General features: G+C 51.1%; 2 protein-coding genes across 6 annotated transcripts in view; one reads left to right on the top strand and one right to left on the bottom strand.

The window, feature by feature from the left end:
• Positions 1 to 60: 60 nt before the first annotated feature.
• On the top strand, positions 61 to 10,519 carry POLR2C (RNA polymerase II subunit C). The gene is made up of 9 exons (XM_082370027.1): positions 61 to 2,312; positions 2,496 to 2,545; positions 4,718 to 4,786; positions 4,929 to 4,981; positions 7,774 to 7,902; positions 8,350 to 8,401; positions 8,532 to 8,700; positions 8,844 to 8,918; positions 9,506 to 10,519. Exons 1-9 carry the CDS (start codon positions 1,936 to 1,938, stop codon positions 9,648 to 9,650), a joined length of 1,119 nt encoding a protein of 372 aa, XP_082226153.1. The 5' UTR covers positions 61 to 1,935; the 3' UTR covers positions 9,651 to 10,519.
• DOK4 (docking protein 4) overlaps positions 10,475 to 13,955 on the bottom strand; it is a 13,559-nt gene continuing 10,078 nt past the window's right edge. For 4 of the 5 annotated variants that reach the window (XM_082370028.1, XM_082370030.1, XM_082370029.1 and 1 more), the window contains 5 exons: positions 13,869 to 13,955; positions 13,481 to 13,600; positions 13,197 to 13,386; positions 12,360 to 12,498; positions 10,475 to 12,199 (listed from right to left, as the gene is read on the bottom strand). The exon at positions 13,869 to 13,955 is cut by the window's right edge and continues 28 nt beyond it. In XM_082370028.1, the coding sequence (XP_082226154.1) occupies positions 11,840 to 12,199; positions 12,360 to 12,498; positions 13,197 to 13,386; positions 13,481 to 13,600; positions 13,869 to 13,955 (896 nt within the window). In that variant the 3' untranslated portion in view covers positions 10,475 to 11,839. The remainder of the gene's footprint in view (positions 12,200 to 12,359; positions 12,499 to 13,196; positions 13,387 to 13,480; positions 13,601 to 13,868) is intronic. The other variant, XM_082370032.1, reaches the window with a different exon arrangement.

Below are 13,955 nucleotides of genomic sequence, written 5' to 3'. Positions count from 1 at the left end.
ATCCAAGATGCCAGAGTGAGACAACAGTGTTGTGGAAAAGGCTTGAAACTAGCAGCCAGGAGACCTGAGTTCTGGTCCTGGTGCTGCCTAATACTACTGGGCAGTTAGGACAGCTCTGCATCTGTGGACCCAGGCTTCCCATCAGTAAAATGTGGGTGGCAGGGGCCTTTTCCCCCTCACCATTAGCTCCTTTGACTCCTGTCTGTCACTAACTATTTCAGTGACACAGTCTTTAGCTTTACTAATTCTCTCAGCCTCTACACTGGCTGGGCTTCCTTTTTCAGTCTGGTTAACTCTGTTTTATTAGTCTGCTCAGGCTGCTGTGATGAAATATGGCACAGTTCTAGAAGCTGGTAGTCCAAGATCAAGGTGCCAGCCAACTTGGTTCTTAGAACTTTCTTCCTGACTTGCAGATGACCGCCTTCTCCCTATATTCTCACGTGGCAGAGAGAGAGAGAACACGCTCTGATGTCTCTCCCTGTTCTTATAAGGGCACTAATCTCATCATGAGAGTCCTACCCTCATGACCTCACAAAGACCCTCATTTCCAAATATCCTCACATTAGGGGTTAGAGCTTCAACATTTTGGTACATACAGCATCCCACAGCATCTGTCTTCTGCTTTGCTGTCTCCTACCCAAGTAGACTGAATGATGGGGGGAGTAACAAGCTAGTAGGAATTTCCAGTCTCTTCTTGTGTACCTTCCTCTGGGCCCTTTCTGCACCTCTCTGATTCTTTTACCTCGACATCCTGTCAAGTTCCCTGCAGTAGCTATTCCAAATTTCATTCCATTCTCTCCTTTATAGCATCTGTCTCACACTCAGAAGACTACTTTAATTCTTAATTTACTGAGATGACACAGGCTGTGTAGCAAGGGCCCCCTCAGTGCTCTTCCCCTCTGTCTCAGGAGGAGGTGTCACTCCTTGCTAAAGCAAACTGCTCCTCATCTCCTCTGATTGCTCTTCTTCTGCCTGCTAAATGTTGTCCCCTGCCAAGTTGTATTTTAGGGCTTCTCTGTATAAGCTGCTGCCACCTGGGAATTCCCTGGCGGTCCAGTGGTTAGGACTCTGCGCTTCCACTGCAGGGGGCATGGGTTCGATCCCTGGTTGGGGAACTAAGATCCCACAAGCCACACGGCTCGGCCAAAAAAAAAAAAAGCTGCTGCCACCTTTTTGAAGCCCACTCTAACCTCTCTCTAGGCTGTTTAGGGGACTTTGGTAATTCTTTATTGAATGTTCAACCTATGAGACGCACACTGCCAGGCACTGGAGATGCAGATATGAAGAACTCATACCCACCCACTGCAGCTACACAGAACTGTAGATGGTACCAATACATTAAAGAGCATTGTATCTTCCTGCAGTTTCAGAAGTGCATGATCCAGACTTGGGGGGTGGAAGGGAAAGGGTATAAACCTATTGTTCAAGTAAACTTTGCTAAAGTGTACGTTCATCCCTCGGTATCTGTGGGGATTGGTTCCAGGACACCTGCTCCCCACCAAAACCTGTGAATGCTCAAGTTCCTTATGTGAAATGGTGTAGTATTTGCATATGACCTACACATGTCCTCCCATATAATTTAACTTATTTCTAGATTACTTATAATACCTAATGCAATGTTTAATACTATGTAAATAGTTGTAAATACAATGTAAATGCTATATAAATAGTTGCTGGGCATACAGCAAATTTGCTTTTTTGGAACTTTATAGAATTTTTTTTTTTTTTTTTTGATCTTCAGTTGGTTGAATACACGGATTCAAAACCCTTGGATACGGACGACCGACTGTACTTTTATTCTTCCATAAATGTACAGACTTCATTCTTTTAAAAAACGTTACTGTATTCCTATGTTTGTATATTTAATCAGGTCTCAGTCAATGGGCAAGTAGTTCTATCTTCTGGTACAGACTGCTGCAGTGAACGTCCTTGTAGATGTATCTTTGCTTACAACTGCAAGTACTTCTGCAGTATGAATTCCTAGAAGTGTTATTGTTGAGTCAAGCGCGTGTGCATGTTTTGCGAAGTCGCCCTCCAAATGGTTTAACCTGGTGCCCTTTAGAGAAGGGGGCGGGGGTGGACAAAACGTTGGGCCTCCGAGCAGCAGGTGGCGCTCTAAGCGCCTCTCCGCCGAAGCGGCAAGGCCGCGTCGACCGACTTCCGGTGGCGGCGTTGGCGCAGGCGCAGTACAGCCGACGCGGGAGGCCGAGCGAGTGGTGGGGCGCGATGCCGTATGCCAACCAGCCTACCGTGCGGATCACGGAGCTCACCGACGAGAATGTCAAGTTCATCATCGAGAATACGGACCTGGCGTAAGGCTGCTGAGGGAAGAGGCTGGCGGATCTAGAGAGCCGCGGGCCCCAGCCTAGGTGGGGCGGGGGTCATCTTTCCAGAACTGGCCCCCGGGCCAGGGCTTTCGCTTTGGGAACCGTAGGTCGCGGGGCCGGCCTGTCGAGGCTGCGGTGCCCACACGCCGCTTGGTTTTCATTCCTCAGGGTGGCAAATTCTATCCGGAGGGTCTTCATCGCTGAGGTGCCTATAATAGGTAAGCGACCCCCGCCTCGTTGCCAGGGCCACCAGGCCTCCCCCCCAACCCTCCCCATACCTTGGCGCTCCTGCCTCCAGCCTTGGTTTGGGCCGGGGATGGGGGCGCTGAGAGAACAGGAATGCTGCAGACTTGATTGGACCCTGTGCCCTTGGCCCAGGGCCACTCTGGTCACCTCCCTGGCTCCCACGGGCTATTTAGTTCCACTCTTCCACGTGCGTTGGTGGAGAGCACGGGTTCAGGAGTCTGTGGACTTGGGTTTGAATACTGTTTTCATTTACTGTCTCTGTGAAATTTGAGCAAGTTATTAAACTGTGCTGCAGTTTCCTCTCTAACGTTCGAACACTAATAGTAGTTATCAGGGTGATGTCACGTATTAAGGGGGTAATCTCTGTGCATTGTGTTCAGTGAGTGTCTAGTACCGGTAGATGTGAATCTGTTCCGTCAACTGTATTTAGGGAGCATATAAGCACCAGGCAGTGGTGCTAGGCACTGGGAACACAGAGCTGTAAAGAACAGGGTTCCTGCCCTCCAAAGGCTCACAGTGAAGTTGCAGGGGAAAGATGAATTCACAGACAACCCAAATGCAAGACAGACTTTTGAATCAATTAAGGAGAAGCATAGCTACAGGGCCCTTGGCGCCTAGAAGAGGGAAAATCTGTTTCTGCTTTGGTTCCAGCCACTCCGCACTAGGTGTTCTACACGTTTACAGATACACTACAAATATCTTCTGAGTGTCAGCTCAGAGAGTTTGGGTTAGGAAAAAGAAATGTAAGTCATAGTTGCTGCATCAAGCGTGCAAACTCCTAAGGAAATAAGCAGGCCAAATGATTGGTAAAGAAGAGAACATTATAGTTTTTCCACCATTACCACCCACAGAGACCTTTTCAACTCAGAGCTTGGAGGGCTGGTCCTCCTTCTCTGCCTAATCACTCCATGTCCCGGAGCCTTAGTTCCATCATGAGTAAAATGAGGGACTTGTGCTTTAGGATGCAGCCCTGACATTCTAAGTGCCACTTTTCCCACAAATAATATTGAGCACCTGCTGCATTCCAGGCCCCAGCTAGGAATACAGAAGTTAAGACATCTGAAGACCCTGCCCCAAGGAATTTTTGAAGCATGAGGTAGAGACAAGACACACAAATATAACACAAGGCAAAATATGACAGGTGTCTTAAGAGAAGTCTGGACAGAGTTCTGGGAGGGAGGAGGTTACAGGGACAGAGTGTTCGTCTCTGTATCATGGAGGGCAGGCAAGGCTTGGTTTATAGGAGGCTCAAAGGATTTTCAGCTGCACAAGAGAGGTTAAGGGCATGCCGGTGGGAGGAAAGACGCAGAGGCAGAAAAGCTTGGCTCATGGTCCTTATTTGGCTTGGGTTGAGGAAGCAATAGGAAGCATAGGACAAAGCAGGTTGGGGCTTGGTCATGTCTGGTCCTCTTCTGACCTCCGTACCTAGTGTCCATGCCCCTCATTGGGCAATTGGGCGCCAGTGCCATTTGATTAATGAATTTAATTGCTTATGTGCAGATGTTTATTTATGAATGAATGAGTGAATGTGTGTTTAAGTCAGGCGTGTGTGACAAGTACAGTTCTTACCGTCCTACTAGCTCATTGCTGGTAGAGATTGGGTTGTATACTTAGTATGCCTTGCTCATTAAAGGATTCTGTGAGCATTAGTTGGTTGAGTGATAATAAAGCATTAAATTGAGTAATGTGAGTAATCTGGTCACTGTATCATAAAATGAGATGTGGACCATAAGTCTGTTACTTCTGTGAGGTTTGTCTAACTTTCAAGTGCTCTTGGATTTGGTGTTGGCATGAATAGCAGATTTAAGTGCTTCCCACAGAAATACTCAGCTCAAAGAAACATGTTCCCACTCCCGTGGTATTCTCTAATAAGTCATTGTTTTTTGGGTGGTACAGGGAACTCTCTGCATCAGATCCACCTGAGCAGGGAAGTAGGGTGTGGTGTATGTGGTTCTTGTTAAAATGCAGCTTCCTGGTCCCCACTCCAGAGCTGTGGAATCAGAGTCTCTGGCAGCCTGGCCAGGCCTCTGCAATTTCATAAGCATTAGATGATTTTTAAATCTGGAGAACCATTGCTCTTAAGTCTTTAGATGAATGTGGTGGCTAAACTGCACATCTCCTTTTCTGCTTCCTTCATTCTTTAGCAATTGACTGGGTTCAGATTGATGCCAATTCCTCAGTCCTTCACGATGAGTTCATTGCTCACAGGCTTGGTGAGTGCTGGGTTTGGAGAGTTAAAGGGAGGGGGCTGTGCCAGTGTCAGAGGAGGAAGCCTCCTCACTCCCAGGGGGACTTCGGGGTTCTCCTTTTGGCTTGGCCCCTTGGCCTTCTTTAATGTGCTTTTCTGTCTTCCAGGATTAATTCCCCTCACGAGTGACGACATTGTGGACAAGCTGCAGTACTCCCGGGTATGCTGTGTGCTTGGGTGGAAGGTCGGGGGTGGGGGGAGGCAGGGAACCTTAGTTCTTACAGGGATTTTCCCCGACATCTTGCTTTCAGCTTTTAGAAAGACAATGTGGAGATGTTGTCTAGAGCCCAAAGCAGGCATTGATTGGTCTTTGGTTCTGATGGGACCTCAGATTGATTAGTCTCAAGGGGCACCGGGGAGTCTCATTAGCCAGCCACATAAGAGGGGGCATACTCCTGGATGCCCATTTATACGGAACGGGTGGAGCTCTTCCTCTTCAGCATCTGATCTGTTCAGACTCTGCGTTGCAGAGCATCTCTTCCCAGGCACAGGGGCCTAGGAGGCTAAAGGGAGTCGACAGAAGGTTAGGGGGTGAGGACAAGGAGCAGAGGGAGTGAGAGCTGTCCCACAGAGCAGCACCTGAGTGACCGGGGTACTGGCGTCTGCAGGTTTATGCCTCACCCCGTAAGTTCTGCTAGTTAAACATGGCTCCCTTCCTCTAGGGCCAGGTTTGCACTTCCATGATACGTTAACAGATTTAGAACTAGGGAGAGTGTAGGACAGGTTTAGGTTACCTGCATCCTTTCACCAGAGCTGCATTAGGTAGCAGCTTGAGACTATTCCTTCTTGATGGCTTTAGGTGATCCTGAATCAGCCCATTTTCTTTTCTTTTTTTTTTTAAAGATTTATTGATTGATTGATTGATTGATTGATTGCTATGTTGGGTCTTCGTTTCTGTGCTAGGGCTTTCTCTAGTTGCGGCAAGCGGGGGCCACTCTTCATCGCAGTGCGCGGGCCTCTCACTATTGTGGCCTCTCTTGTTGCAGAGCACAGGCTCCAGACGCGCAGGCTCAGTAGTTGTGGCTCACGGGCCTAGTTGCTCCGCAGCATGTGGGATCTTCCCAGACCAGGGCTCGAACCCGTGTCCCCTGCATTAGCAGGCAGATTCTCAACCACTGCGCCACCAGGGAAGCCCAGCCCATTTTCTTATATTCCCAAGGGCACGTCATTTTTATGGTGGCTAATTTGATATATTTTGTAAATTTATATGTGTTTTTTAAAAGAACTATTCAAGCACACAGCAAAGTGTGGAGCTAATATAACAAATAGGCATGCTCCCACCAAACCGGTTGTCACATTTTAACGTTTCACCATTTTGCTTCACGTCTCCAGAGTCGGTTTTTAAGAAATAAAACATCACATATATTGGTGAAGACAGTTGTACAACCAATTGACGACCAGTTAGTCAATATCTTATATAAAGATGTGCATCCCCCATGACCTAACAGTTCCTTCCATTAAATTTGTTTCTAGTATTGCATTTACTGAACAAAGATGGTATGGATTTTGTTTTTTGTTTTTTGTTTTTTTTCTGAAAATCTTCAGAAAAGTGAAAAGTAGAATAAATACTCGTCTTTTCACCTGTAATTTCCAGTTGTTGATATTTTGCTATATTTGCTTTGTGTTTCATATAGATGTGATTTTTGCTGAACCATCTGAAAGAATGTTGCAGAAATCATGACATTTCTCCCCCTAGCTACATCAGCATGCATGTCCTAAAAATAAGGATATGTTCCTACATAGCCACACTTAATCATGCCTAGGAAAATTAGCCCTGATTTGTACTATCTATCTACAGTCTAAATTCAGATTTTCCTAGTTATCCTCAAAATGTCCTTAACTGTTTTTGTTTGGCTGCACCACGCGGCTTGTGGGATCTTAGTTCCCTGACCAGGGATTGAACCCGCGCCCTTGGCAGTGAAGGCGAGGAGCCCTAAGCACTGGACCGCCAGGGAGTTCCCCTTAATTGTTTTCTGTCTGTGGCTCTGTCATCCGTGCGTTGCATTCAGTTGTTGCGCCTCTTTAGTCTCTTGATCTCTTGAACAGAGTCCTCTCTTTTCATTATTTTTTTTTTTTTGAGGTTAAGTACCTTTTCATATTTTTGTCTTCCATTACATTTTGATTCTTTAATTTCATATTTGTGAGTGATTCAGTCTCAAGGGTCTAGGTTGCCTTCCCGTCTCACCTGTGATTGCAGACTATCCAGGTATGGCCCCTAGATCTTCCTCATTGTCTTGAAAACATCGAAAATAGGTTGGATTTTCCTCACTGGCGTGAGGGGGAGAACAGTTTGCTTGATTACATTCTGGTAACTCTCTTCTTGCCTGAAGTTAAACGGTAGCAGCTAATCTCTAATACGGGAGTGTTTCAAGAATCAGTGTAAAGAATGGCAAACTTGAGAATTATTGAAGCCAAGTGATGCTTATATTGTGGCAGTCTCTTAACACTCTTCTCTGCTTTTGTGAAAAAATTTCTGTATGAAATTTTTTAAGAAAAGGTCAGTAGTCTGGAACTTAAAATGTACTTTTTTCTATTGTTCCCTGGATTATTTTATTTTAAATGGTCATTGCATTCCCAGGCTAGTCCACTTAGCTCAGGGGATGCTGAACTATGCAGTGTGAAAGCCGCTTCCTTCTTACCGCCTTGGTTCTCTGAGGAAGGGCACCTGAGGGCAGGGTGAGACGTTAGTGCGTCTCCCGGCCGTGGCCTGGCAGCGAGGGGTGGGAAGGACATGTGGGTGCCAGCGTATAGGTGGTCTCTGAGCTGGGACGCACCTGCCCTTGAGCAGCCTGAGAATGGTGTGCAGATGGACACAGCCCAGGAGAGCCTGGAGGCTGTGATCCACCCTTTCCCAGATGAAGAACCTTAAGGAACAGGGTATTAGAAGCGGGGAGCCAAGCCAGGATTCGCCGTCTCTCCGCAGACTCACTCCTGCCTCTCTTCCTGCCTCAGGACTGTACGTGTGAAGAGTTCTGCCCCGAGTGCTCGGTGGAGTTCACCCTCGACGTGCGGTGCAACGAAGACCAGACGCGTCACGTCACGTCTCGAGACCTCATCTCCAACAGTCCCCGGGTCATTCCGGTCAGGAACGCCCTCCCTACCCAGGACCTTTGCTCTTCTCCTGGCTCCAAGTGGGCCAGACTGGGGTGGATTCTTATAAGACACCGACTTTCCCTGTGTTACCCTCTGCCTTAACCTAAGCCTGATGCCTAGAAGTGCTAATAATTCTGGACTCTTGCCAGTGTGGGCAAAAGCATTGGTGCTGTGGGCCCTGCCCCCTAAGGACCCTTTTAAAGGCCACAGTACTGTTTTGACTGGGGAGGTTGTCACAAAGCCATGAGGTAGGGGTTAGAGGCCAGTAACCAGCACAGACTGGGTCCTAGTAGGCACTTCTACCACCGCCTTCTCAGGCATCCTTTCCTTGGCTCAGCAGGTCGCGGTCTGGAGGTGCTAGAAGGTGGGTGCCAGCAGAGGTGCATGGGGAGATGAGCAGCAGCTAATAAGTGCCTCTGTTTGGGCTCCCTGCAGGTGACATCCCGGAACCGAGATAATGACCCCAATGACTACGTGGAGCAGGATGGTAAGGGGCCCGAGAGGGGCAGAGACCAGACCCAGTTTCTCGTGCTGCCCGGTCTTCCAGTGGCACTGCAGGTCAGACCGTGGAGAACTGTGCCGCTGCTGGCCCTCGACTGACTCACATCTCCCCACAGACATCCTCATCGTCAAGCTGAGAAAGGGCCAGGAGCTGAGACTTCGCGCCTACGCCAAAAAGGGCTTTGGCAAGGAACACGCCAAGTGGAACCCGACTGCAGGCGTGGCTTTTGAATACGATCCCGACAACGCCCTGAGGCACACGGTGTACCCCAAGCCGGAGGAGTGGTATGTTCCTGCTGGGAGTGAAGGCAGGCAGGGTGGGCGGGTGTGGAAATGGCTCCTGGTGACCGAGATGGGGCAGCCTCACTGAGACACGGGTGCTCTCAAAGCGGCAGTAGCAGCCTGTGCTGATCTGTGTTTGACCTCAGGCCAAAGAGTGAGTACTCAGAGCTGGACGAGGATGAGTCGCAGGCGCCCTACGACCCCAACGGCAAGCCGGAGAGGTAAGAGCCTGATTTGGCACTTGAAGGTAACGTGTGTAAGGACGTACAGTTCTGATGCAGCCTCTGAGTTGGGGAGACCCTTTCCCGCCCATCCCAGTTCCCCTCAGCTGAGGAGGGGCTGGTAACTGCTGAACCCACGGTATGTGCACATCCAGGCAGATTATCATCCCCCTTTTGGTCGCTGGGGGGGGAAGGGGGACCCTCCAGTTATCCAGACTGTTCCTAGTCTGATTTTTCAGCTCCCAAAGAAAGATCAACCTAGGGCCCAAAACTGACCAGAGCCTTCTAGTGACGAACATGAAAATGCTGGAGCAGGTGACACTGCTTACTTTCTCTTTTCCCTCAGTGTGGAATACATCCATACACAGGTGTTTTGAGATATTTTTTTGAGGTAGCCGTGGCCTCCTCGAGGTCCTGCAAAGTGCCCTGGGACCACTGTTTCTAAGAGGTTGGATGGAGGTCATCCCTGGGGCAAGGTCGAGTTCATGGGGAGAAAGGAGTCAGGACCCAGGAGGGAGGCGGGCCCGTGGCCATAGCTCAGGCCGGCCTGCCTCATGGAGGGCTCTCACCAGACTCTTGCCTCTCAGGTTTTACTACAACGTGGAGTCCTGTGGCTCTCTGCGCCCTGAAACCATTGTCCTGTCAGCCCTGTCTGGATTAAAGAAGAAGCTGAGTGATTTACAGACCCAGTTAAGCCACGAGATCCAGAGTGACGTCCTGACCATAAACTAGCTGCAGCTCACCTGTTTCAGCAGAACAGCAGTTGAATTTTAGGTCTCTCCTGAGACTCCAGATTTTGGCTCCTGGGGACTGGACAGCTGTTGCTCAAGCTTCCTGGCAAGTCTTCAGTACCAACTAGAAAGGTAGCAGCGGGGAAGGGTAGGTCCATCCCAGCCTTGCGCAGTCACAGATTACCAGGGCCAGCACTGCTGTTGGAGGCAGGACGGTCCCTTCCCAGACATTTAGCGTCCCCGGCCCTGTCTGCCGATGGGCAGTAGTGCTGCCCGGAACGTCCCTTCTGCCCTGTATCCCAGTGTGCCTCGGGGCCACAGCATTCCCCTGTTGAGAACCAGTGAGCTGAACTCTCATCTTCTGGGTACTTCAGTTCTTTACTTCAAATCCTTTCTGTTCACAAGTTGGAATGTTCACTGTTATACCTTAGGCTTCTGTGTTAGCGCTGAATCTAGAACCCTCACTCAGGCCCCGTGAGCCCTTGCAGTCCCTGCCCCGGCCAGCCTACTGGTTCTTCACTCAAATTCCCAAGTGTCCCTAATCTGAGAATCCTTTGAGAGTAGTGTTAGGCCCAGGCTATCCCCCTCTTCCCGCCAGTAAACCTTGTATTTTGTTCTCTACCTATGAGTTTTGAACGTCACCAACAATGGCCAGGTTATTTAATTTGTGGGGGAGGGCAAGGGCCTTCATGGAGGTCTGGCCTTGGCCACTTAGCCCTATAGGTAGGAACAAACCCAAAGCAGTTAATTAGGCAGCCTGGCAGGAGAAGCCTGGAGAAAACCAGAGATCTAGTACAAAAAGGAAGGGTTATTTATTAACAGTAGTTGTCTTTTAAAGTTTTTATTTTTGGCAATAAAGAGCAAAACGTACGTAATCGCCTTCATGCATCATCGTGCCACTAACCAAGCCAGCCAGCTCTGCCTCCCCTCCGTGGCCTTTGGGCTCCCTTCTTCAGGCTAGCTTATTCCTCTAGGTGGTCATTGCCTGGGTCAGGGTCAGAGCTGAGCGGGCTGTGGCCACCTCCCGGGCTCCGGTGCTCTGTCGGAGGGGGCCTCTTGCTTTATCATCCTCCTGCCACGACTTCAATAATGGTTATTTACAAGAAGGTCTGTTCCCTCAAATCAGAACCCTAAAATATTAAAAACAAAACAACCCAACACACACGCAACCAAAGGTTTGATGTGAGTAAAAAGATAGCCCTTCTGCACGGTCGTCAGTAAATACCAGCACTAGAAAATCAGTTGCTTTAATTGCATTTCAGCAGGGAGCCTCAGCACCATGTGGAGGGGGAAGTGGGGAGGGCTCGGCTTCTGAGTACTTTGGCTGCCGGAGGGAGGCCAGACAGGGCAGAGGGGCTCCCTCTGTGGGAGCACTGCCCACGCTGGTCACTGAGAGCGGGCAGCAGGGCGCGCCCCCCCGCAATCCTCCTGCGCGGCCGGCCTGGCCCGGGGGCAGGAAAGCGCCCGGGACTGGCTGTCCTCCCCGGGCTGATGTAACCAGCACCCCCCACCCCCAGGGCGTCTCCTTAGCCTGCTAAGCAGGAAGGAGTCTGGGCAGAAACCATTTTCAAACCAGATTTTCACCTGAGGTGTCACCAGATGTCACCTCTGCTGAAAACTCCAAGTGCAAGGCTACCAAGTGGCACAGTGTAAGTTCGGATCCTTCCTGTGCCACTCTAGGCCCAGAGGGACTGAGAAGCCACCTGCTGTCTCCGCCCCTGGGCTGCTTGGGAAAAGCCAGCAGCCAGCGCAGCAGCCCGGAGTGTGGAGTGTCTCCCTCCTCTGGCCCTGGCAGCTCAGGTCCTGGCAGCAGGAGGGCTGGTACCATGGGGGACAGGGAAACCGCTGCCCTCACATTCAAAAACAGCCTTGACTGTGGCCTGGTCATGGGATTAAAAAATGTGTATGTGGTGGCAGGGAGGGTCAGAGGGGGAATCTTATTAATATAGAATACGTCATAAGCCATATATATTAAAATCATCAACAGTATATAGTCCCGTGGTAGCTCCAGCCCCTCACACATGCTCAGGTGGCATGGCCAGCCCTTTGCCTTGGTCCAGTCTCACCCTCGGGGGCAAAGAAGGGACTGCTTGCTCCCTTTCCCCAGGCTCTTGGCCCACAGCCCCTCCATGCCATCCACGACACGCTGCAGGCAGCCCCAGTGGTCATCTGTGCGTGCCAGCTCTGCCGTCATTGGGAAGGGGCCTTGGCCTCACTGCTGTCCCCCTGGCTGGGCTTTGGCTTTAGCAGGATGAATCTGTTGAGGAGGTCCGTTTCTGAGCTGGCCTGGGCCGTCCCATACCCCTCACCTGTGGACACAGAGGCAGGCTGAGGCCTTGGGGCCGGGATAGAAGGCCCCTGCCCAACATGCCTTGTCCTCCACAGAGCCTCCTGGCCGGTAGGGGTGGGGCCCAGCAGTGACTCACCGGCATAGCTGGAGGCCTCAGCGATGTTCTGGGAACCTGTGATGTGGTGCCAGTAGGCACTGCGGGGCAGCATGGTAGTGGGCGTGCAGGGGTATGAGTAATGTTCCGTGCCCTTGTTCAGCAGCTGTGGGGCAGAGAAGGGTCAGTGGCTAAGCCCAGAGCAGCCAGCCCAAGACCCTGCCTGCCTCTACCGGACACACCAGCTGGAGACAGCTGCCACTCTCCCGGCCCCCGGCCCGCCCACCCGCCAGCCTGCCCCTACACTGGGACACGCACTGCCTCACCCTCACGTTCTTCTCCATTTCCAGCAGGACCCTCTTGTGCTGCTCGGCGATGGCCAGGGTGGCACTGTGGACCCGCTGGTAAATCTGTTCCCCCTCCTGTGTCTGGAAGGTGTAGAGCCCTTCCCCAGCGTCACACATCCTGGGGACACAAGTAGCACCGAGAGCCAGGTGGTGGGTATGCCCCCATGTGTGTGCACATGCATGGTCAGGCTCTCGTCCGGGAACAGGCAGGGCTGTCATCTGAGGGTCTGACCACCCAGCTCAAACGTGCTGAACATTTTCTATGTGCCAGGTGGGGGTCTAAATGCTTTACAAGGATTAATCCATTCCATTTTCCCCACCACCCCACTCTGGTCTGTGTGCTACTACAGTTTCCTCGTTATTATAATTTTTCTCAAGCCATTTTACAGATGAGGGAACTGAGGCATTCAGAAGGTAACAACGAAAGTTACACGGTGGATTATACAGAATTTGAGTCTAGGCAAGCTGCTCCAGGGTTCAAGCTATACCCAGTCCTTACCATAACCCAATCTATGAGGTTAGGTACTTTTATTATCCCCTATTTGACAGAGGAGGAAACTGAGACTCAGGTCCACAATCACAGAGCTAGTCAATGCCAGTGCCAGCATCTGATTAGAGCCTGAGCAGTTTGACTTGGTAAACAGCTTCACTTGACCTACCTGCTGTGAGTCTCAATTTCTTCATCTGTAAAATGGGTTCCCCTTCAGCATGCTATGCTGATAAATAACTTAAGCTTCCAGCACAGTGCCCGACACAAGTGAATGGCAGCTACCATCATGACCACGGTTGGACGGCAGGGAGGCGAGTGGGTCCTACCGGCCAGCCTCGAAGGTAAAGCGTGTGGCATCCCGGCCATAGCGGCGCAGCGAGCAGAGGGGCCACGAGACGAGCTTCACGCGGGGGTTGTGTATGTCCCAGAGGTAGATGTTCTCGTGGGTGATCTGCAGCTTGCACTCGCCATACACATCCAGGTTGGGGCAGGGCAGCAGGAAGACGTTGAAGCGATCTGGATGGGAGTAGACAAGTGGGCCTGGAGCTTTGTGGGGGGCCGGGGGGGAGTCTCCCTCTCACCCCCACCCCGTGCCAGCGCCAGGCCTCACCTGTCTGCTCGCACTGCACTCCTGGGGCCAGGAGGTCCGGCTCTCCCAGACTGATGTCGTTGAGCCTCGACCCCAGGCACTCCACAGAGAGAGTCTTGTACCACTCCTCTGCCTCCAGCTCTGGAGAAGATAGTCCCTCATCGTGCTGCCAGCTCAGGGGCCCGCAGCAACCCACCCCATCTGCTTCAGCCGGAGTTATCCTACCCCGCCAGGCAGAGAGGGCAAGGCCAGTGGGTTCTGCGTGCCTGCCCCACCTCATCCTGGGGCTGCTCCCTCAAAGGTGCCCTCCACCCACACACATCATACCCAGGCAGGGCAAGCCTTTTTTGCTCTGCCTCCTACCAACTGGACCTTGACCAGCCCACAGCCTGCAGCTGCATCCCCTCACCTGAGTCGCAGGTGAAGGTACGTGCTGAGTCGTCGGTGAATATGATGGCCACTGCCTGTCTCTTGGTCTCCTTGGGGAGCCGTGTGA

This window comes from Balaenoptera borealis, assembly GCF_965194805.1.
Source record: "Balaenoptera borealis genome assembly, chromosome: 19".
Classification (NCBI taxonomy): Eukaryota; Metazoa; Chordata; class Mammalia; order Artiodactyla; family Balaenopteridae; genus Balaenoptera; species Balaenoptera borealis.
This window is presented reverse-complemented; position numbering and strand designations above follow the sequence as displayed.

Bases quoted from the DNA above. Each gene is read 5' to 3' on its own strand.
- POLR2C (XM_082370027.1), top strand. From the start codon at position 1,936: ATGTATCTTTGCTTACAACTGCAAGTACTTCTGCAGTATGAATTCCTA. The intron at 4,982-7,773 runs GTATGCTGTGTG...TTCCTGCCTCAG, and splicing joins ACAAGCTGCAGTACTCCCGG to GACTGTACGTGTGAAGAGTT. The intron at 8,919-9,505 runs GTAAGAGCCTGA...CTTGCCTCTCAG, and splicing joins CCCAACGGCAAGCCGGAGAG to GTTTTACTACAACGTGGAGT.